The following is a 21,419-nucleotide window of genomic DNA, read 5'->3' on the forward strand; positions in this document are numbered from 1 at the left end:
ATTTTATTCCAACATGCCCTTGTTTATTTATCTGTCTAGCCAGGTCACTATGAGCCGAATATAACTCGTAAACCCATCAGATAATAATAGCGCGTTTTACTTCCCCCATGAAAATCCCTTATTCTAAGGCATATGGGTAGAGATGTGAGACTTGGCATGACGTGTCGTGGATGGAGTTAACCCCAACTATCCGCCAGTGAAGTATCCAGGTTGAGGGAAACTTCACCAAGAATAGCTCGGCTTGCTATTCCATAGACTTTGTGGGCTCGAGATATATATTTCAGATATCTATAGTAATAAAAAAGTCGATATAGAAGTGTACGAGTGGCTCGGAGGTTACCACACGACATCGCCTTGGGTTGAAAGATTGACTAGTCCAATCAGGGGCAATTATCTGCGTATTTTGACCAGCACTCCGAATATCGCTTCTGAGCTCTAAATCCAAACTGATGAGGCGCTCTGCTTTTTGTTTTCTTTGGAATTATTCTTACGTTGGATGGACTCAAGCTTCCCTCCTTGAGATATAACCCCGGAAAACTGTTTGCATCTTCAGCATACGCCTTATCTCTCACCTTTGGAAACTCCGAGATCCCGGATTACCTGGAGGGCTTGCATGGAGCGCGATGGCAGCGACCCTCAAATGCCGTGTATACCGGATAGTGATACCCATGCTAATATGGGGCGCAAGATCATGGAGATTATGTCAGATCTTCATCATTGGGATGAGTGTATGTTTGATATGGAGTCCAGTCAAAGGCCCACCTCGTCAATCAAATCTCTTTACATATTCCTCCCTTGGCAGGGGCAAATTTTGATTCTGGTCAAATTTGTGATCTCGTCCAAAAAGCTCAACATATATGTCCTAGCAAGCAGGTTTCGTATCATTCAATGTACGCTCTTGAGGAGGCCATAAAAGATCTTAAGTTGCCAGGGGAACAAGCATGAGAAAGAATATGTGATGACCCTGACAAGGTAGGCCTACTATGCAAGGCCTTGCGACGTCTCTTGAGCGTTATCAGGAAAGAGGTTGGCACTGAAAGAGGAACCCTTTTCCTGGAGACCCTGGGGAGGTTTTTATTGGTCATAGAACAGGCAAAGAGTCAGATGATAGGGCACGTCAGCTTAAAGAAACCTTGAGACGTCTTTATGGCGTGGCGAGGGAGAACATTTATAATAATGAGAATGACCGTCTCATTATGGTCTTCTTGCGTCTTCTTTGATGCTAGGGCTTTGTATATTCGGTGGAGATAAGATGAACTCCTCACATGGCATTATTCTGTTTAGTCCGTATATTTCGAAGTGCTATGTTGATTCTGTTAGATTTCGGTTACTTATTTGTTCTATGTCGTATCATTTCGCTTTCTACAACATTAAGGCGCATGTATAGAAAAGATTGTCATTAGCAAGGGAATGTGGGAATTAAATCACTATAACACTTGAATTCCACAAAACTGGGAACATTAGAGACTGCCATGCGTAGATCCTGTAGGTATTTCTGCCTTAGCCACTGATAGAGAAATGTCTACCAGTACCACACTGGCAATAAGCCCCGGAAGCGACATAGCAATGTACGTACTCTGCTTGCAAATGAAGCATGTTTTACTGCACAGTCACGCGCGCACCTAAGTCCGACATTAAAGACAACACACCAAATCAATTTACAGACAGACGAACCCACACAGCAGGTGCAAGTGGTCAACAATATTTACCCCAAGCGTAGGGTGGTTTCATTGAGTCGGTCAGTCTAAGCACAGCGCCGGGGTCGTATCCCCTCAGATCGAAGCCATAGCAAATGCACAAACAATTAAGGCGGGGGCAGCGACAGAACAGGCTGAGTGGTACACGGCAGATAAAGAGAAGACAAGTAAAGCTAATAAGCATATTGGAACAAATAATAGCAAGAATGATAAAGGCCAAGAAAGCGACGAGCCCAGAGGCTGGCGATGCCAGACGCACCGAAAGACGGCGATGTATGTATACTTTCAGAACATGTCAGCATGGGCTGGAATCGTCACCGATATGGCGGGTATGTATGCAGGATAATGTATGTGTTGCTCGTGAAGGCGTCTCATGTGGCCGGGGATGAACCATAGATTTCAATTCAGGGTATTTTCTGCATCAGTCTAGTGTGTTCTGATGGGCCAATACCAATGCATGCACCCTCAGAACTGCTCCTTGGCGGTGGAGTAGAGGCCGCCCAGATTCACGTGCTGCTGTTCCGTGTTGTGCTCTCCACAGCTGCACTCATAAGAATGGAAGGGAAAACGGAAAAGGGGATCGAGCCACAAATGGGTATCATAATGGGGCTGTTTTGGAATGGCTCGAGATTAATGGAGGTTGAAAGGCGCCGGACGATGGAAGAGAAAGAAAAGGTAGTTGAATTGTCATTCCAAATTTAGTCGGGGTTGGTAAGCTAGAAATCACGCAATTAGCAAGAACGTCTGGCCAGGATCTAAAATGCAGTGTTCAACTTACCCGAAGAACAGGACGCGAGTAGTCTTCGTTGTCTTGCAGCGAAACACTGCTGTCCCGAGGACCATTCGGGTAGAGGACCGTGTTGGTCTTCATTCGCCGATCGGTGAATGTTGTGCCCGAACGTGCGGGAATAGGTCCACCAGCGCCATCTTCTCCATTGCCCCGCGGGAAGAAACCTCCCATGAAACTCGAACCCCTACTGGTTCTGTCCTCGGTCATGTCCTGGCTTGGAATAGGGCTGGCAGCGCGAGCGCGTTTGCGATAGAAGAAGATCAAGAAGATGAGAGCACCAATCAGGGCGATTCCTCCAAGGACACCAATCACAATGCCTGCGATGGAACCTCCACTCAATTTCGTCCCGACAGCACCAGTAGTTGCCGATGCGGAATCAGCGCCAGCAGTCTCACTTGTAGCAGCAACAGTGACTGTCTTGACTTGGCCACCAGAGTTGGTCTGTAATGAGACAGAAGATGAGGTAGTGGTTGTCTTATCATCCGACGAAGTTGACTAGGATCGAAAGTTAGCCAAGTGTCCCATTTGATCAAACCGGTCATGCTGAAGGTACAGTTTGTGAAGTCGAGATGGAAGAACCGGAGGCAGTGACAGTGACAGTTGTAGGCTGGACGCTAGTACTCTCCTATCCCCGATATTAGAGCCACAAGCCAAGAAAGAGTAAGACACCCAATCAAGCTACATAGCTGGTAGGAAAGTTTATCGGTCCAAAAACAGAAAATCAAAAGGGAAAAAGGAACATTGTCCAAAAGAAAACAAAAAGAAGGAGGGGAGGCTTACCGAGGTCGACGTTGTTGATGTTGACGAAGTGGTTGAGGTTGAACCACCGGCTGTGCTAGTCACGTCATTGCCGACAATGCTCACGTAGGCGAACACTCCTTTGGATGCACTTCCACAACTGTCTGAGGGATAACCCGGACACGAAGTATCACAGTCGGAGGTGTCGGATTGCGATCCCTTAGAGGGAGCAACATTTGAGCACCAGCATTGCTTCCCTTGTATAATACCTAGGGCGTAATTGGCGCAAGTAGTTAGACATGCTCCATTTGATTGAAATGTGTTGGAAACTGTGAAAAGTCAGCGATATGGCCAAACCTATATAAGTTTGCGATCACTTGCCTGGTTTGAAGGAAGACCCTGTGTTGTCTGAAGCACAGTATGCGAGGCTGGACTCAGCCGACGCGAATGGCTGAGCCAGGAGAGCAAAAGCTGAGACCACCACCGTGACCTTCATAGTGGGTGTGCTCGATAACTTTTTCATCAAACCCGATCGCCGTCCTCAATATTTGTAATTTTCTTTATTTTCCACCCAGATCCCGCCGTGAGGGTAACGACGGTAAGAAGTTCGTAGGCGCAGAGGGAAGATCGAAATTGGCTGTGGGCCGACCGATGTGAATTGTCGATCACTTATGGACGAGAGTTGGATGTCCGAACGAAGAATCTATTATGGAGTATGTCGATGGCAGTCGATCAAAAAGGTCCCAATCGTTATTTGTTGATCCCCCACTAAACACTGAAAAAAGTCGCAGGTTGTCCCGTGTCAAAGACACATTGTCCCGATGGGTGTCTCCGAGGGCTAAATGGCTAACAAAAATAACAAGAAAGAAAAGAAAGAAAATGAAACCGAAGAACAAAGAAGGAAGAACGAAGATCGCAAAAGTCGAGTGTAGGAGAGAGGGAGAGGAAGAGAGAGAGGAGGAGAAGGGGGATCTCCACAGTCACGGGCTATGCCCATATCCTACATCCTCACCGGAGTATGTCGAGCCTCCCGACATACCCGGTGGAGACTGATTTCCTGATTTCCTTATTTTCCTATGAGATTTGAATTATTAATTGGGATCTCCAGAGATATTAGTAGTTTATTTACAGTTCTCGATCTTGGTTCATTTTCTTTTCTCTATTTTTACTCTGTGGTCTGTAGACACCCTTTATAGGCTATCTTCAAGGTTATCTCTGCGAGGTACATATGTACAAAATAAGAGCCTATAAAACAGCCATATAGTCTTATAATCTTATAAGACATAACACGAGGGGATAAGGTATACGTACAAGTATAACACAGTATTTTATTGACTTTTTTCCTAATGCGCTTTTTCTCCACTGGGATGGCCTGACTGGAAGACCAAAGATCGCTACACCAAGGAAACATTCCACCCTTCATACCTTTTTTTTTTTTTTTTTTCGATCTCTATTACCTCTACCTAGGCACATAGACTCTACACACTCTTTGAACCATATGTACGGAGTACGGAGTACAAGTAGTGCACTTCTATTTATGTATCATTTTCTTTATATTTGAAACAGTTGCCCAAGAGATCACCAGTGCATTATGACCGGGGGTTATACCTAGCGTATTTGTGGACATACGTAATTGAGTGGAGAGAAAACTTCCCAGAACAAGAATGTTCCGAATTTGGCCTTTGTATATTAATTCTGAATTATTTATAAGTGCACGGAGGGATAAAGAAAGCTCCCTTTGAACCTTTCTAAAACCAACTTGGTGACAATAAAGTCCTCCACTCCACTGTTCGCCTTCGCCTCACTGCAGTTACATATGTACAATATTGTAGGCATAGGAACTGGACCAAGTGGTCATTAGAGTCTTCCAAGGTTATATCATGAAATGGACACCTGTCACCTTCCCAATCCCCTTGTACAGTGTAGGCGGTGCGGTAACACAGGGAATTATATCACCCTGGGAATTTCATACTGTACGGAGTACACCGAATGCTCGCTCTCGACCCCCATGCCCAGGCTCCAGTAACGATCGGCTCGAGAGATCGCTGTGATTTGCCGGATCGAAACGAGTTGGGGATGATGAAACATCGTGATCTACTGGCTATTAGGTGCAACTGCCGCGTTTTCTCTCTACACCATAGAACGTATGAACTGGTAGCTTGCACATCATAATTCGGTCTGGTACCACATAACCACATATTAACACACAGAGTAGGACAACACTGGAGGTATACGGAGTACATGTCATGATTTCCCCTTTCCAAAGGTTATTTCCTTTCTCGACTTATCGAAATCTGAGCTCATCTCCCAAGTGGAGAATCTCCACTCGTAAAAACGTAAAAGCGATACGCTAATGGCCTTAGATCTTGGAATTTCACAGGTTACCATCTGTGTCATAACAAGAAGGATTAAAGACTTCATGTTGCATATGTATAATATAACTGGTTAATACATACTCCGTAGACACTTCCAAGGTTTAGTGTTCTCCGAGTACAGAACTTTATAAAGCGATACAATCAATAGCTTTTTAATAATAGAACCATTGGCCCCGAGATCTAGTACATTCTACAATACTAAAATCAATACAAATGCTGACCCATCCTTACACAATGCCAAGTCTGGTGTCCTGGAGTGATGATGTTGTGGCCGCTATTATGGCCGAGACAACCCCACTGCAAATGCGGTATTAGCCCAGTCCGACGTAATCTCCCGCAGGGGGCCTTCAACTGCGTAGGGTTACCCGATCGAGGTTTTCCCTCTTTTGTCTCCTTGGAAGGTCTCGACTCAAGATGTGGCGAAGTTAAGGGAGCTCCGATTTAATTATTGTTATCGTACCTGGTGGCTTGCAGGTGGCGTCCTGGCTCTGAAACAAGCCCACAGTGGCGATCACTGTTGCAGCCTGCATGAGGCATCCACGAACCAGAGTGCTTACTTTTTATCTAGAGATCAAGTCAGTTTCGTGGCCATTCAAGATTCAATGAAAATGGTTTCATATTAAAGGGGTTTCAGGAATACATCTGCGACATAAGAGTATGCGCAGGAAGTGAACTAGTCTGTGCTGCTGTACATGACATGTCCTGGACTTCCACCCATCATTTAACTCTCGCGTATGAAGTCAACGGATAGTCGGCCAGTTCCGGAGATCACATCAACCATCTCTGACTCCTCTGTACTTCCGGAAGCCGCCGAAGCCGCCGAAGCCGCCGACTGCTCGGAGCCCCTGGGAGACTCACTAACAGCGCGCGAACGATCGGTGTCGGATTCTGGCAGAGGGTCAACCATCAATGCATTAATGTCCTCCACGAAGTCTGACTCGGGCTCATCATCAGATGAAAGGGAAGAAGATCTAACCCAAGCCAGAATGTCGTCGTCTGGAGGGTTGGAAGACAGAGGGTGACCCGGTTGGGTAGTCCTGTCTGATCCGGTGTCGTCTGAGTCTTCGTCCTCGTCCTCATCGAAGAAGGTGGTCGCAGCGCATAAGGCGGTCAATCGAGTGAAATGCCACTGCATGTCCAGCAAGTCGAAACTTGGAAGCGGTTGAAGGATGGGGTCGTCGGTCGTCATTCTGAAGCGGTAGCCGGATTCAATGGCACGATGTGTTGCTTCTCCTCGATTTCCTACAGCCACGATCAGTTGATCCACACTGTGGACATCCTTAGTGGAGCGAGGCTGCTTGGCCACATCAACGGTGTCAAAAATCTTGTGGTCTGGCTTTGGCTGCCAATAGAATTCAATTTCCATTGCCGTCATATCGTCAGAAATCCAGGCGGGACGCAGGGCGAACAAACCACTTGACCATGCAGACCGAAGGTCTCTCCGAAGGCAGATCAGATTGGAGCAATCATTAACGGGACTGTTGGGGTTGGTTGGGTCATTGAAAAAAGCCTTCTTCCATCTTGAAGTTGTGCTCTTTCCCCAGAACACATCCGCGAACGCCCAAATGTTTGGAGTCCCCGCAACGTTTTGCAAGAAGGCGTTGACTGCAGTAGCTGGGAAGATCGGAGTAGTTTGGTAGACCTTGCGGGTGCCTGTGATGACACACTTTTGTCCATCTCGTTCTCTGGCGGCATAGATTGCAACGGGTGGAACACGTCGCCGCGGGCTGAAAGTAGGAGACCAGAATGCTGCTCCTCGCTGTTGAGAAGGAGATGGTGTTACCGACCATTTGAATGGAAGAGCACAAATGAGTTCAGCAATGGGGTCTATGATTTTCAGCGAGAAGCGGGCAAGCTGTACCATGTACTCAAGCTTCTCAAGGTCGCACAACTGGAGAACGGCCCACAATGGGGTAGGTATCTCCTGGTCTTGAACAGCTTTCTTGAATTGGCGAATAAGAATCCTACGCTGCGGCGACTGAATATTGAAGCGCTCATCACTCACACGAACCACGGTGGAGGAACGTCCTAGTTCCGAAGAACTTCCAGGGGGAACTGTACTCGCAGATGCGATTGACATATTGATCACGTGGGCCTGTCCTAGATCCGTCAGAAAAGACGGTGAATCTGCGGAAACCCGATGATTTCCGCGACAGGCAGGACAGGCACGTGGTCGGCGTGTGAAGAGAACATGGAAGGTTCGTTTTGATCTGGAGCTCTTTATACGTTCGAACGGGGACCCGCGTGTTTCGCTCAAGTGGAGGAAGGAACCGACGAGTTCATTCATTTGAATTGAGGATATACCACTTTGAATACATACACCAGAGCGTGGACGGCACTTTCCAAGTTCGGCGTATCATATGTATGTAGTCATGGCACATAAACGTCACATTCAGTAGGCAGCATCACCGCCGAGGAATCCATTCCCGGTCTCGAATATCTTGCATACGTTTCTCTATCATCCGTGCCCTTGGAGGCATTCCCACATGAGGTCTAATTCGGGGTCCGAGATCCGGCACAGAGGCCCGCTCCCGCTGAATGTCACGGATGCGTCTACGACGAGCACTTCGAATCTCGTCGGACAATTCGACAAGCTCATCTATGTCATCCTGTGGCCGGAACGAGTCAGAATCCAAGGAAGCCGTCTATCCGGACAGTACATACCGACTTAAGGTACGAGAAGATGTAGTAGCACGTCCTCGTCTCTTCATACTCGAATCCCATGTGTTCAATAGCTTCCCTCACTACCAGTCTCTTCGCTATTTCGGTCCACCGATCATTTCGCGTCTCCTCCGGGTCCGTGACCTGCTGGGCAATTCGTCCAATTTTTGCTTCAGCCACTGACGCATGTCGAGGTTTGGCCTCAACAACGTCCAAAGCTCCGGTCATCTCAATGGGTTCGTCGGGGGATGGAGTATGCACCACAGACCAGTCGTCCGTACCTCTTGGGGTCTTGTTTACAAGCCTGGCGCTCTCCATCATTATATCTTTTTCAACGTCATGCATGGAAGGGGCATCTCTAATTTCGCGGCTGTAAGCTAACTCGCTCTCGTCTTCTAGCGGCTTGGGCCGACGACGAGTTGCGGTTATTGTTTCCCGCTCCCACGGGTCGTTGAAATCAACAGCTGGACCACTAGTTGGAGATATTGAGTCTTCTGGGGCGAGAGAGTCTTCACTGTCACTGTGATCGAGGACTATGCTTTCATCCGACATTCGTCCGCCTCGCATTTTTCTACACCACATGTTAGCGGGAGGCTGAGATAGATGGGGATCGATTTACACACCGGTGGTGAATATCGATTTCATCGAAACTACCTCTCCGGGACCGCGGTTCGGGACTGCGCGCACGAGGTGTACGGGCGCCTTTATAGTCTGCACCTGGTTAGAAGGATCTTCTTGCTGGGCTATCAAGATCAGTCTTACCATGGTCAATGTTCCTATCGTGGGTAAACACGTCTTCTTGGCGGATTGGGGTTGTATGTAGGGAATCCAAAGAAGGCGATGGCTGGCGAGATGGGAGCTTGTCCTTTGTTTTCCGAATACTGGTCTCTTCCTTAACCTCTTCAATGTCTCGGGAGCGTGACTTGGAGTCCAGCTGCGAGCGCACGCTAAGCTCTTCGTCCAGTGGAATCTGTTCCCTATCCTCTCGCCGAAGACCTCTTAATTCACGTTGGAGATCCTCCGAAGGTACACTGCGTCGTTTTTCACGTCCGCGTATAACTACCTCCTCTTCATCAACACGGTCTACCGGTCGTGGTCCTTTGTCCTTCCGCCGAATGGCCACATCATCCTCTTTAGATTCTTGATCTGGAGAATCAATCGGGCCTCGATGTCGCCCTGGGGGCGCATTGTCAAGGAGGACTTCTTCCACCTCGACCCTTTGGGGAGGTGGACGCCGTGGCCGTGGTCGATGGTATGGCTCTTCCTCGAACTCCAATCTCCTCTCCCGCGATCGAATATCGAGTTCGCTATCCCATCCGCGACGTAAAGGCGGCTCTTCTCTTTCTTTCCGTGGGACTACCATTTCCTCTTCCTCGAATTCGCGCCCTGGGCGGTGTCTTCTTCCTCCATGTTTCGCTCGAGCCTCAGCTAATAGGTCCTCGTCAGATTCCCGTCCTGGATGTCGCCTGCGGTGACGTTTTTCTCTGTCCTCAAAGTGTAGATCGTCCTCAGATCTTCGTTCTGGGTGACGCCTGCTCCCTCTGTGTATTTCACTGTCTTCGATAATGAAATCATCCTCTATAAATTCCCGAGGATGGCGTCTACTTTCTCGACGTCTTTCCCGTTCGAGGGTGAATTCATCGTCCTCCTCGAATTCAGGCTCTGGACGACGCCTCCTGCCGCTGCTTCTTTCCCTTGCTCTTTCCTCAAACAGAAGATCCTCTTCGGATTCTCGCTCCCGGCGATACCTCCTATCTCGATGTCTTTCTCTTTCGTCAATAAAAGGATCGTCTTCGTCTTCTCGCTCTCGTTCGGGACGATGCCTCCCATCTGCACGCCTTTCTCTCCCCATGAAAATCAAATCCTCCTCGATGTCCCGCGGATGACCTCTAGTGCCCCGACGTCTCTCCCGTTCCTCGAAAATAAAATCCTCCTCATCTATTTCACGAGGACGAGGTCTACGCCGGGGCCCGGGCGGCCGCCTGTAGGCATCATCGTGGTCTAAAGGCATATATCGCTCAGGCGAGACCATATCTAGCTCCTCCCTTGACCGCATGAGAACGACGTCATCCCGTGCTCGCGGCGGCGCAAAGCTTTCTTCCATAAAGTCTCGCCTGGGCCGTTCTCGGATGTGCATACGCTCCATATCCTCGGCTAGGGGCTCTGACCTTCGCCGACGATACTCAACATCATCCTCATAGTCGCGATGTCGTCGGCGCGGCCTATAGTCTCGCTCGCGCTCGCGTTCCATTTCGTAGAATTCATCTTGCTCGTCGTAGTCGCGGAGTGGTGCTCGGCGGGACATTGTGGGACTGTGCTAGCGACCACCGCATTGGATTCGGTGACCGATCAGTCGTACCTACGGTCGGAAATATATCTCGACCGCGATGAGAAAACTCTGATATTCAGAGCTTTAGCGCAGGAATCTGTTAAAGGGCTCAGTTCAAGGCAACGGTCAATCTTGGAAGCGAGGTAGTTGGTGATAGTGGGGTTTGCCAGGAAGGTGGGCTGTGCTCTAGTCACGATCATCCCAGTTGGGCAGCTAATCATAGTACGATCTCGGGACAAACAAGATAAATAAGCAGATAGTCACTCGACTGAGAGTACAGGCCCATCCAAGATATGGAAACGAAAACGCAGCCCGTGTGACTTGAAGGGCTGGCGAAAAGCAAAGTGATCCGACCCCGCATTGCCGATCTAGGAGCTGAACAACCGTTCCGTTCAATATCTTCATCTTCATGTTTGTTTACTCCCAACGCCTATAGTTCCAATGTTCTATCAAGGTACCCCGGAATCTTAGCTAATCTTGCCACTGGAACCTTGGTTCTCTTCTCAAAAACGGCCGATTTGGGGTTGAGAAGTGTGGGGTCTGTAGTGCTTGGCGTCAGAGTCCTTATAGCAACCCAAAAGCCGCAGAGTATACAACATAACTCTTTGGACATTCGAGCCTAATATGCATTGTTGGTTGCTTATTTGACAATGAGCAACACTACGAAATTATGAAGCAGTTGATATTAGTTCGCCCAATCAGACGATAGCATAGTTTTATTCAAGGCATTGGGTATCTAGTAGCTAAAAGCCAAGTGAAAGCAGAAAATATATAGGGCCCGTAGGTCACTGGAAAGCAAGTCGCATCTGTCCCTTCTCGGGCTTACCCCGACTCCCTCCACCTCGGCCACCTCTTCCACGAGCAGTAGCACCACGTGCACTGCTTTTCGTAGGCGGTGGCGGCTGTGAAGCCATAGCCTCCTGTCTGTCCTGGCTTGCAAGGTCCTTGGCAAAGTGCCAATCATCATGTTCTTCCTTTTCATACTCGAACATCGATTTAGAGCACCGTGGACATACGAAACGGGGGATTCCGCTAAATTCAGGGTCCTTTTCAACAGATTCTTCAGGGCCATGGGGCTCATCTGTAGCAGTATCTTCAAGATATGATGGAGATACAAAGAAAGTTTTTATCCCACCCCTTTCTCCGTCAAGCTTCCGTCTTTTCTCAGCTTGGTCTTGTTCACTGGGGGAGTTATCAGCATCTCGAAGTCTTGACGAATAACTCAGAGCTTTCGCTTGGTCACCGCGAATCAAGAAGCCCTCAATAGCCTTGTTGTTGCTCACGCCGTCTTCAAAGCTTGACACGCTCAGCGACAAGTTGGAACAGGGCCATGCTTGTCCATCAGCTACAACTTGACGAAGCAAAGTATTTGCCAGATCATAGAGAAGGTTCTCGTCAATTGCATTGGAGCCTGGGATTGGAATTTGGCGAGAACGAGATTGCGCAGTTCGATGGTGCATCGTGATCACCTTCGGACGACGTCTATTTTCAAGCACGCCGTCTTCCACAAGCCGGCCATATATATCAGCTGCGAAGATACGGAGCCATTTCTCAGCTTGGTCAAGTGAGTTGATGCTCGGTCTGAAAGACTTCGCGGATAGCATAGATTTAATTTGTGTTCGGGGATTGACCTCGCTGCGGTCATCACCACGGATGATTCCGTAAAGCCAGGATGCCGTATGGTCAGCCAGCTTGCTGCGCAATTGCTCAAGCGGCACATTAAGAAGATCGCTGACTTTCTCTGTCCCAAAGGCGGCAGTTATTTGCTCGCCGAGTTTACCACCCAGCATCCTGATCTGAGTAAATTTATAACCACCTAGGAAATTCTGCACCGCCCGATTCCGCACTACAGTTTGTAGGTTGGGCTTATTGCAAGCACTTCCTAGTTTTGCGATCATTTTATTGCGGCCAAGCCCAGCGGAACAGGTGTAGCTGAGCTTCTCCCAAACTGTGTTCCGCACCGATCGTACAATCTCGGATCCTATCAGCATGACAATGTCGTCCCAGTCTGGATCATCTTCTTCCGTTTCGTGCTTATCCAAATCCACCAAGCAGTCGGTGTCCCATTGCAAAGCTGTGGTTGGCGGTGTAGGCAGTTCTGCATCCCGGTTCTCGTCTTGTGTTCCCATCCGAAGTTCTGGGTATCGCTGAAGAAGCGCCCTATATATCAACGGGGACAAATCAATGAATACTTCATCAATACTGGCTTTCTCCAACACAGCCGAGAGCTCTTGCCTCGAATTCTGGTTTTCGACTTCCGTATTATCGGCACTCCATGTAGCCAGAGCCTCTTTCATCGTCTGGAGGATCTTTCGCGATTGTGCTCGGTATGGATCCAACGACACCTTGTCCGTGCTGATGTTCTTGAATGAATCATCCCGATATGCCCACCGTCCTCCTTCCCCCTCTCGAAAAGTCGCGACATGCTGTAAGACGAGATCTGGACAAAGTTTCCTGGCCTCCGCAACATTGATCAATCTACTGATTCCGAAGGGTCGCGCAGCGTAATTGATGGCAATCAATGAGTCCCACTGCCGCACTGCCAACGGTGTCTCCCGCGGAATTCCCAGGCGAACCATCTCACATTGCGCATAGAAGGCATCGAGATCGATATGCGCAATCACGCGTAGCGGGGTTGCCGTGGATCCATGTCGCAAGCCTTGCAATTGTCGATAGGTAAAACGGGAGACCTTCAAGGGATCGGACGATTCGGTGGGTTCGGACATGCTCGTACACGCGTCATGACGGTGAACACCAAACCATTCGGGTCGGTCAGAGCTTGGAATCTGATGCTCTCGACCTTGGGACGAGAACCCAAAATGGACTAGTGCGGGCACGTGTTAGCTTCAGCCTGAGGTTCGTGTTGTTCCTCATCTCCCGAGGTCTTCAATTCAACATCGGAATTTCCGTTACACTTTACATATCAAGAGTTACTACAATATTTTATGTTCTCGTGCAATGACTATACAAGTCCAGAGACAGCCACAATCAATTTTTCTATATATCTCCCAGACTTATAGACCAGGGATATCCAAATGACCCATCACTTAGCGCCTGCTTATTTTTTTCTTCAACCCACCCCTGCACAGTCAGATGTTGTGTTCTCATGCAGGATTTTCCGATATTGTAACTCGCCCACTGCAGAGGTCTCGAACATGAAAAAAAAAAAGAAAGAAAGAAACGAGACAGGGTGATCTCCGATCTGTGCGATCCGGCTGACACAGGCGGGCTATGAGTGGACCAGAGGCTCGGAGCCTTCGCGCAGGTGCCCAAAGCCACGCATTCCTGCCCAACGGTCATCTCGTGTGGACATCGGCTGCCAGCTTTCCAGGTGGCAAGTTCGCAGGTCGCCACCGGTCTTTTCTGTCAACAGATTGGCCCTTGGCTGCCATGCTCGTTTCGCAGATGGTGTGTGAGGGATCAATCACGATGGGTCCTATGATTTGCCCCCCCCTCGACATTGCCCTCTTACACCATACATATGAACATCTGACGGCTTTTATCTTGTTTCCTCAACAGTTCTCCTTGACCGCTGCTGAAGATCCACTGGTGGAGTCATGTTGAGTTTTGATATTAATCCAGTCCAGGGGCACAGACTAAGGAGCAATCCAAGCTGGTTGAATATGGGGGATCGGCCCTTATCTTTTCGTCCCGACTAAAATCTAGTAGGAAACAAAGAACAACCCTTTTAAGGTCTAGTTTTAGGGTACAAAGTACATCTCAAAGTATCCACTCTGTACGGAGTACAGCTGGCTACACTTGCTTACCATTTACTTTTTCCCAACATTGGAAGTGTCAGGAGGGGAGTATATGCGTACTCCGTAACTATATGGATTGACATATGAGCACGTATGTACTCCGTACTGGGCATATAGTCCTCTATAATATATACAAAATAGAAAATGAAAAATTCTCAAGCGGCTACAGGCATAGGGTTGCACATCAGTCTAATCCACATTTGACCATGCATGCTTTTTGCCTTGATCTTTCAGTGGGGAGTCGTGGCACCAGCCCAAGACGGCCCAACCGCCCTCTTTGATGTCCACTTTACCTTTCCCCCCTCTTCTTCCTCTTCTTCTCTCGTCTTTCTTTCTTTTCCTTTCCATATTCCTCTGGCTTCTCTTGCCAGCACTTCTACTCTTCCTCTTTTTCCCCCAGGCAAATATCTAGTTCATACCGAACGGATTACAGACAGCCCACAGGACCCCCTCACCCGTGTTTCTCTTTCTCCTAATCCTGACAACTCATCCTCTCTTGATCACCCTGTCAACCTCTTGTCGCTATTCAATCACCATTCTTTGAGGCCTTCTCAATTTCCCCAGGATAATTGCCCCAGTGGACAACCAGCCAGGATTTCTTCCCAGGATTACCCGGACTTTTCCCACTAAGGACAGTTTTACTATTCGCGACCAGGATCAATTTCTTTCTGGCCACCTCCCAGGGATCGTATCTCATTTTCTGCTTGCCCTGGAATCGTGGAACCAAATCATTTAAGTCGTTGATTGTCGGCTTTGGAACCTGCTCGTCGCCTGATAGAATCTGTACATCCTACAATAAGAACGGACACACCATCATCCATCAACTTTCCCAGGACCCTCAAACCATCTACCACACTCCGGACTTCTTCATTTCTGGCCACTTGGATCCGAGGACTTTAAATTTTTAAACCGGATATTTTCCTCCCTCGGAATACATTATGACAGGCCGCTATGATGCACGCCCGGAGCGTCAGAATGAATATTTCATCCCTGGCGAAGGAATCAGCCGAGAAGTGATTCAAGCAGATATTTGTCGCTACCTTGGAAACGATGCTCTCGTGAGACCCGGCAACCACAATGTGCGTCTTCCGCTTTTGACCCGATGACTCAAACAGGCCATTTTGACTGACAACGAACAGGGCCGCTCAGGATTCTTTATCCGTGCCTATCGGAATCTCACATCTGTAAGTGAATATGGACAAGCGACGACAAGCGGGATAAGTCAATGGCATTCTAACCACACATTGCATACAGGAGATGATTACTGATCTGAAGGCTGACTCCGCTCGTTGGGAGGCGGACGTCTCACGCCGGGCTGACCTAGGCTACCCGCGTGGGAATTACATTCAAGATACCAATGTATCTCATCCACCTAATACCGCTCCAGCGACCTATGCCCCTGCGCCCGTTCACGAGGTTCGCCAGTCACAGGGCCCATCCCCCACGCCCTTTACTGCAGCGCCCGCTCAGTCATACATGGATCCCTACTCCCAGAGTTCCTACAGTGGATCCCAGAATGCCCCCTACACAAATCCTTCCTCATACACATCCACCACTCACTCGCCATATGCATCAGGTACAGCTCCGTACCCTCCACCCCAGGTTTCCTACTCTGGTTCCAACCAGCCCATTGTGACGTCTGCGGACATGCACCCACAATCGTACACATATGCCCCCACGGGCTATGGTTACGACAATGGCCGAAGCAATGCTCCCCGGTACCCTGGACCTGGATATGATGCCGAGCAGGAGTACTCTACTGTAACTTCCGGGATGTCCTATCCTACCACTACTGCCCCGGATCCCCGGATAGGAATGGAACCCAGATACACTCCAGAGTATGAGCGCAGGCCACAAGCAACCAGAGACAACCCCCACCGTCGGCGGTAAGCAAGAATGACCGCCTCAAGGGTTTTCCTGCATTCATGATTTCTTCACTCTCTCTCTCTCCATCCACATTGTGGTCCACTTGATGCTTTCTTCCTGGAATACCTCCGCAATACTCCTAGGAATGATGCTGATGTCTATGAAATCTTCCTGGACAATCTTTACGCCTTTCTTTCCTCTCTCGGCCACAATTCTCAAATTCCCGATTTGTCCACAGTCCAGGAACTCCAGACCAAGCCAGAGATGTTCAATTTTTTACACTTCAAATGGCCTAGTCAAGGGAAATTTCCACTTCCCATTGGACATGAATCCCACTTCTATTTTTGCCTATTGACCCCCACTGGAATTGAACCCAATTGCTCTGTAGCAGGAGCTTGGACTTCCCGTGGACATCCGTCTTTATTTTGATTTCTCTCCCATGCTTTTGTGCGACTGGCCAGCCAGGAGTAGGAGTGACGTGCTTGATTGAGTTTACGAAAAGGTGGTCCGAACTTGAGCGTTTTGTTTGTTTTCTGGTCTCAGGATTCCGGGCATACTCACCCCCCACAATAATGCGATCTTTTTCGTTGGTTTAACGGTGTACAGGATTTGTGTGTTCTTAGCAACTTTTTTTTGTTTCGTCTTTCCCTTGAAAAGGAGGGGAGTTATCGTTCTACCTCTTTTTTTTTTCTTTTTTTTTTCAACTTTGGTTTGCGAGAGCGTTGTGCTTCGATAAACTAAGGCTGGTGACCTACATGTAGATATGAGCATTTGCGGCGTTGGCCCGTCTTCTGTGATTGACGTTTTGATATGCAAGATCGTGGACTCCATGATTCTAATGAATCTCTTACTCTGCATAATTTCTTACCTTTGAATCAACATATCATATCTAAATCACTGACTTTTTGTCCGGCCTGTGGCTGCGGCTTCAGAGTGTAATTAAATTCTATAATTGATCGGATTTTATAGGTAGCACTAAATACGAGGGTAGCCTGTCTCTATTGTGGGAAGGTCGTATCAGACCGTTGGTGCGCAAGAATGCAATTATCCATAACGTAGCCAAGACTTGAAACATAGAAAAGCGAGCTGATGTCGATTATATTGCACAAAACGTAGTACATACACTGTAGCGCCGGGCTCGACATTCGGCGTATGCGAAACAAATATTGGTATCAAAGCATGTTGATGGCCAGGAGAAGTTGCCCCGGAACAAGTCTTTTTTCGGTTGCCCACACTGATGCGATGAGATTTGTTCATCAGTCCAGTGGCACAGCCAACTCATCTCCTGCCATCCGCTGAATTCATTCTTCCCAGGCTCGGACAATACACGAGATTCTCTCTAACTACCGATACCTTGACGTTTTCGTAGTTCTGAACCCATTTATTCGTCATCGTAACCCTTGGGGATCACCCGCGGACCCTGCGGAACTGTGCGTATTGAAAACATTGGTCAGATTCAATTTACTTATATATAGGTTTGATGCTCGTGCACCAATTTGTAGGAATTGAATGGTTTCATACTGGGATATGTCAGAGGAACGGGCTCGGGGTCGACGTCACCGAGGGCGCGGCGGATGGGGGGAATAGTGGCCAGCGACACGGGACCCATGAAGCCGATGCACAGAGAAGCGAGGATAGCTGGCTTCTCGTGCGCCGCCCAGCGGATGTAGCGGAAGGGGGTCGACCAGAACTGAGGGGTAGACATGGCTGTAGGAAGAGGTCGTTGACGACGAGGGTTTTTCCGATATAGGTGGGATGTCAATGCCTGAGTAATAGAATAAAACTGTTCAAGCGCACGCAAATGAACAGATTCACCGGTCCCACTTAGTGGTTGTTGAGTGGCAGGAATCAGAGAAGCAAAATTGATGCCGGAGGGACGAGGTGAAGTCGAAGTTCGGAGATGCGGACCTAGCGCTCTCAGGTCTTGGCACTCGCCCATTAAACACGTCGCCCTTTCTGGCTATCTATACAACTTGGATCCTCAACCACCTTTCTTTACTTACTTATTTTTGATCCTTCCGCTCCGCTGTGCGGAATTTGTTCAAAATGAGGTGGTGTCTTGCGTTGCTCATTTGTGGCTTCTTGGCTGTGGTAAATGCGCTGAGTAGCTCCGGCAGTCGCCTGCTGGCCATTCTGGAAGACACAGAACAGAAGGACTTATACTCCACGTTGTGGGCAGACCTAGAGGGTAATTTACTTTTCCTTAGTCCATGGGTTATTCGCTAACTCTCGGGTTCCAGCACGGGGATATGATGTCTCAATCGAATCCTCTAAGAGTGAACAGCTAGCCCTGTTCAAGCACGGCGAAAGAGCTTACGATCACCTCCTGATCCTCCCTCCCAAGTCCAAAGGTGGGAAACCCCGATTTAATTGGTTCAATGTTTAGTCGATTGACCCAAGAATACAGGCCTCGGCCCCTCCTTGACCCCAAAACACATCCTCGACTTCATGAACAAGGATGGCAACATCCTCCTCGCCCTTTCTGGCAAGACTGCCACCTCCAGCGCCATCAGCTCCCTTCTCCTTGAACTCGACATTCACCTCTCCACCGATCGCTCACAAGTCGTTGTCGACCACTTCAACTACGACACCCTCTCGGCCGCTGAGAAACATGACGTCCTTGTTCTCCAGCGCCCTGGACCCCTCCGTTCTGACGTCAAGGCCTTTTTTGATGGTGAAGGTGTTCTTGCCCTCCCCCGAGTTGCTCCCCAGACTCTCGGTGACAGCGCCCTCCTCTCTCCGATCCTCAGGGCCCCCGCCACTGCCTACAGCTACAACCCCAAGGAGGGCATGCCCGCGGCGGAGGATATCCTGGCTACCGGTTCGCAGCTGAACATTGTTTCCGCTATGCAGGCCCGCAACTCTGCCCGCTTCACTGTTCTCGGATCAGTGGAGTCGTTGGAGGACAAATGGTTCTCTGCCTCCGTCAAGACGCCCAGCGGCAAGAAGACTTCCACCGTGAACCGCGAGTTCGCTAAGCAGTTGACTGCTTGGGCTTTCAAGGAGACTGGTGTCCTCAAGGTTGACAAGGTCGAGCATCGCCTTGCCACTGAGGGCGCCGAATTGAACCCCTCGATCTACCGGATCAAGAACGAGACTGTACGTGAAACACCCATTTATTGTCCTTCCCTTCCAAACTAACCAGCTATCTTTATTTGCCTGCAGATCTACAGCATCGAGGTTTCCGAGTATGTCTATGACAAGTGGGTTCCCTTCGATGTCCCCGGCGACGACGCGCTCCAGCTCGAGTTCACCATGCTCTCGCCCTTCCACCGTCTCACCCTCCAACCCACCCACCGCACCGATACCAGCACTGTGTTCAGCACTCAGTTTGTGACCCCCGATCAGCACGGTATCTTCTCCTTCCGCGTCAACTACAAGCGTCCCTTCTTGACCTCCATCGAGGAGAAGCATGAGGTCACCAACCGCCACTTTGCACACGATGAGTACCCTCGCAGCTGGGCTATTACTGGCGGTTGGGTATGGATTGCCGGTCTTTGGTCGGTGATTGGAGGATTTTTGGCTTTCGTCATTGTCTGGCTCTACTCTGCTCCTGTGACTGATACGCTTAAGAAGACTCAGTAAATCTATATTCTGTATGCATTGGACTGTCTGTCCAAGATTTTCAATTTTGTTGCATGATTCTTGATCTCCAAATGAACACATTAGGTCCAAAGATGACCAATTTCCAATGATGTGATATTCTCCTGCCCCTTCTGTCTGGTGTGATTATAGCCAGGAGGAATCTAAATAATGGCTCGGTTCGCTAATACACTCGAGTGACTTGTCTCGTTTGATGGACTGAAACTGAAATTGAGGAACGTAGTATCATCCCCATTGGTATTGGCTGTTAATTCCCGATCAGACGAACAAAGACGTATCTATTGGAGTTTGAGTTCGGATTGACATTTTTCATTCGGAATCGTCAGCCTGCAGCTGCCTAACTCTACGTCTACGGAGGGTATATCAACCCCAGTGATGAGAATGGTACTGAAGCTTTAGATGTTCACGAAACCGGCACTATATTAGGCGCAATAGCCTTCACACGAAAAGAGGGCAGAAGTCTGATAGGATGTGAATGAAACTAAAACATCCGCAAAGGATGAAATTGACTGTCGTTGGTCCCAAATACCCACAGCGGGCCATTTAGTCCATCCTAAATTGGTCTAACAATAGTTACTAGCACTCACACTTGCCCGAAGCAGCAGCTGGACTCGTCACTTCTGGACGTGGCTTCAATGATAGGGGAGAACCAAGACCTAGCCTCGATTCTAATATGTTCCGTTCTTTCGAACGTTGCTCTCCTGTATATACCCCGTTACGCAGTTGAATCTTTCGGAAATGAATAAACCGACTTTCGTCTTCTCCCTCGGTGCTTGGGTCACTCCCATCGTCTTCGATGCCGTGCGTGACCGTCTGAATACCCTCGGGTATCCTTCTGAGTGCCCCGCGCACCCCTCTATCGGCGCTGAGCCCCCTTCCCTGACATTGGAAGATGACGTTGCGTCCCTGCGTGGGGTATTGACAACTCTAGCAGATGAGGGAAAGGATATTGTCCTTGTGGCACACTCCTACGGCGGCGTTGTAGCCTCCACAGCTAGCGAGGGGCTGGTGAAGCATGTTCGTGCGGAGAGCGGGAAGCCGGGCGGCATTATGAAGGTTATCTATCTAGCTGCCTTTGCGCTAGACAAAGGCCAGAGCTTGCTTGGAATGCTGGGAGGAAATTATTTACCCTGGATGAAGGTCGAGGTTAGTCCACCCAGCATCATATGATCGGTATCATTGTCCAAGATCCAGCTGACCAAGAAAAAGGGCGACTACGCTCGCGCCGACGGCACGGGGGCCGTTGGCTGGCAGGACCTGACCGTCGAGCAGCAAGAAAAATGGAATCGCACGACAATGCACACCTCACGTGCGGTCTTTTCGGGTGAAACCACCTATGAGCCGTGGCGCGATATCCCCTGCTCCTACATCATCTGCGAGCAGGATCTGGCCCTGCCGCCAGCTATCCAGGAGTTCTTTGCCTCGAAAATGGGCGGGTCTGACACTACCCACCGTCTGCCGAGCTCACATTCGCCGTTCTTGAGTATGCCTGACCGGCTGGTGGGTGTTCTGGAAGAGATAGTGAAGGTATAATATGTATTATCGGACTTGGGTATGAAGAATCTCAGTCGGTCTCGAGAGAAGTGAGTATCAGAGAAGGAA

At 49.1% G+C, this 21,419-nt stretch overlaps 8 protein-coding genes across 8 annotated transcripts; 3 read left to right on the plus strand and 5 right to left on the minus strand.

Annotated features, from left to right (window-relative positions):
- Positions 1 to 2,395: 2,395 nt before the first annotated feature.
- N7489_001891 (uncharacterized protein) lies at positions 2,396 to 3,721 on the minus strand (the record flags this gene model as incomplete). The annotated part of the gene is made up of 5 exons (XM_056707646.1): positions 2,396 to 2,413; positions 2,476 to 2,982; positions 3,041 to 3,112; positions 3,268 to 3,554; positions 3,607 to 3,721. The coding sequence occupies 5 exons, from the start codon at positions 3,719 to 3,721 to the stop codon at positions 2,396 to 2,398; spliced, it is 999 nt and encodes a 332-aa protein (XP_056571948.1).
- A 2,600-nt stretch (positions 3,722 to 6,321) lies between these two features.
- Positions 6,322 to 7,680, minus strand: N7489_001892 (HNH endonuclease signature motif containing protein; the record flags this gene model as incomplete). Its single annotated transcript, XM_056707647.1, has 1 exon — positions 6,322 to 7,680. One exon carries the CDS (start codon positions 7,678 to 7,680, stop codon positions 6,322 to 6,324), a length of 1,359 nt encoding a protein of 452 aa, XP_056571949.1.
- A 325-nt stretch (positions 7,681 to 8,005) lies between these two features.
- N7489_001893 (uncharacterized protein) lies at positions 8,006 to 10,566 on the minus strand (the record flags this gene model as incomplete). Its single annotated transcript, XM_056707648.1, has 4 exons — positions 8,006 to 8,209; positions 8,265 to 8,832; positions 8,885 to 8,972; positions 9,024 to 10,566. The coding sequence occupies 4 exons, from the start codon at positions 10,564 to 10,566 to the stop codon at positions 8,006 to 8,008; spliced, it is 2,403 nt and encodes an 800-aa protein (XP_056571950.1).
- An 809-nt stretch (positions 10,567 to 11,375) lies between these two features.
- N7489_001894 (DNA-directed DNA polymerase eta) lies at positions 11,376 to 13,316 on the minus strand (the record flags this gene model as incomplete). The annotated part of the gene is made up of 1 exon (XM_056707649.1): positions 11,376 to 13,316. The coding sequence occupies one exon, from the start codon at positions 13,314 to 13,316 to the stop codon at positions 11,376 to 11,378; it is 1,941 nt and encodes a 646-aa protein (XP_056571951.1).
- Positions 13,317 to 15,286: 1,970 nt separating this feature from the next.
- Positions 15,287 to 16,238, plus strand: N7489_001895 (putative transcription factor RfeG; the record flags this gene model as incomplete). Its single annotated transcript, XM_056707650.1, has 3 exons — positions 15,287 to 15,427; positions 15,488 to 15,532; positions 15,603 to 16,238. The coding sequence occupies 3 exons, from the start codon at positions 15,287 to 15,289 to the stop codon at positions 16,236 to 16,238; spliced, it is 822 nt and encodes a 273-aa protein (XP_056571952.1).
- Positions 16,239 to 17,595: 1,357 nt separating this feature from the next.
- N7489_001896 (NADH:ubiquinone oxidoreductase subunit NDUFA3) lies at positions 17,596 to 17,919 on the minus strand (the record flags this gene model as incomplete). Its single annotated transcript, XM_056707651.1, has 2 exons — positions 17,596 to 17,642; positions 17,736 to 17,919. The coding sequence occupies 2 exons, from the start codon at positions 17,917 to 17,919 to the stop codon at positions 17,596 to 17,598; spliced, it is 231 nt and encodes a 76-aa protein (XP_056571953.1).
- A 341-nt stretch (positions 17,920 to 18,260) lies between these two features.
- N7489_001897 (dolichyl-diphosphooligosaccharide-protein glycotransferase) lies at positions 18,261 to 19,799 on the plus strand (the record flags this gene model as incomplete). Its single annotated transcript, XM_056707652.1, has 4 exons — positions 18,261 to 18,402; positions 18,455 to 18,565; positions 18,622 to 19,313; positions 19,380 to 19,799. 4 exons carry the CDS (start codon positions 18,261 to 18,263, stop codon positions 19,797 to 19,799), a joined length of 1,365 nt encoding a protein of 454 aa, XP_056571954.1.
- A 756-nt stretch (positions 19,800 to 20,555) lies between these two features.
- Positions 20,556 to 21,350, plus strand: N7489_001898 (alpha/beta hydrolase; the record flags this gene model as incomplete). The annotated part of the gene is made up of 2 exons (XM_056707653.1): positions 20,556 to 20,963; positions 21,027 to 21,350. 2 exons carry the CDS (start codon positions 20,556 to 20,558, stop codon positions 21,348 to 21,350), a joined length of 732 nt encoding a protein of 243 aa, XP_056571955.1.
- Positions 21,351 to 21,419: the final 69 nt, after the last annotated feature.

Source organism: Penicillium chrysogenum (assembly GCF_028827035.1).
Source record: "Penicillium chrysogenum strain IBT 35668 chromosome Unknown utg000001l_segment0_segment0, whole genome shotgun sequence".
Lineage (NCBI taxonomy): Eukaryota > Fungi > Ascomycota > Eurotiomycetes > Eurotiales > Aspergillaceae > Penicillium > Penicillium chrysogenum.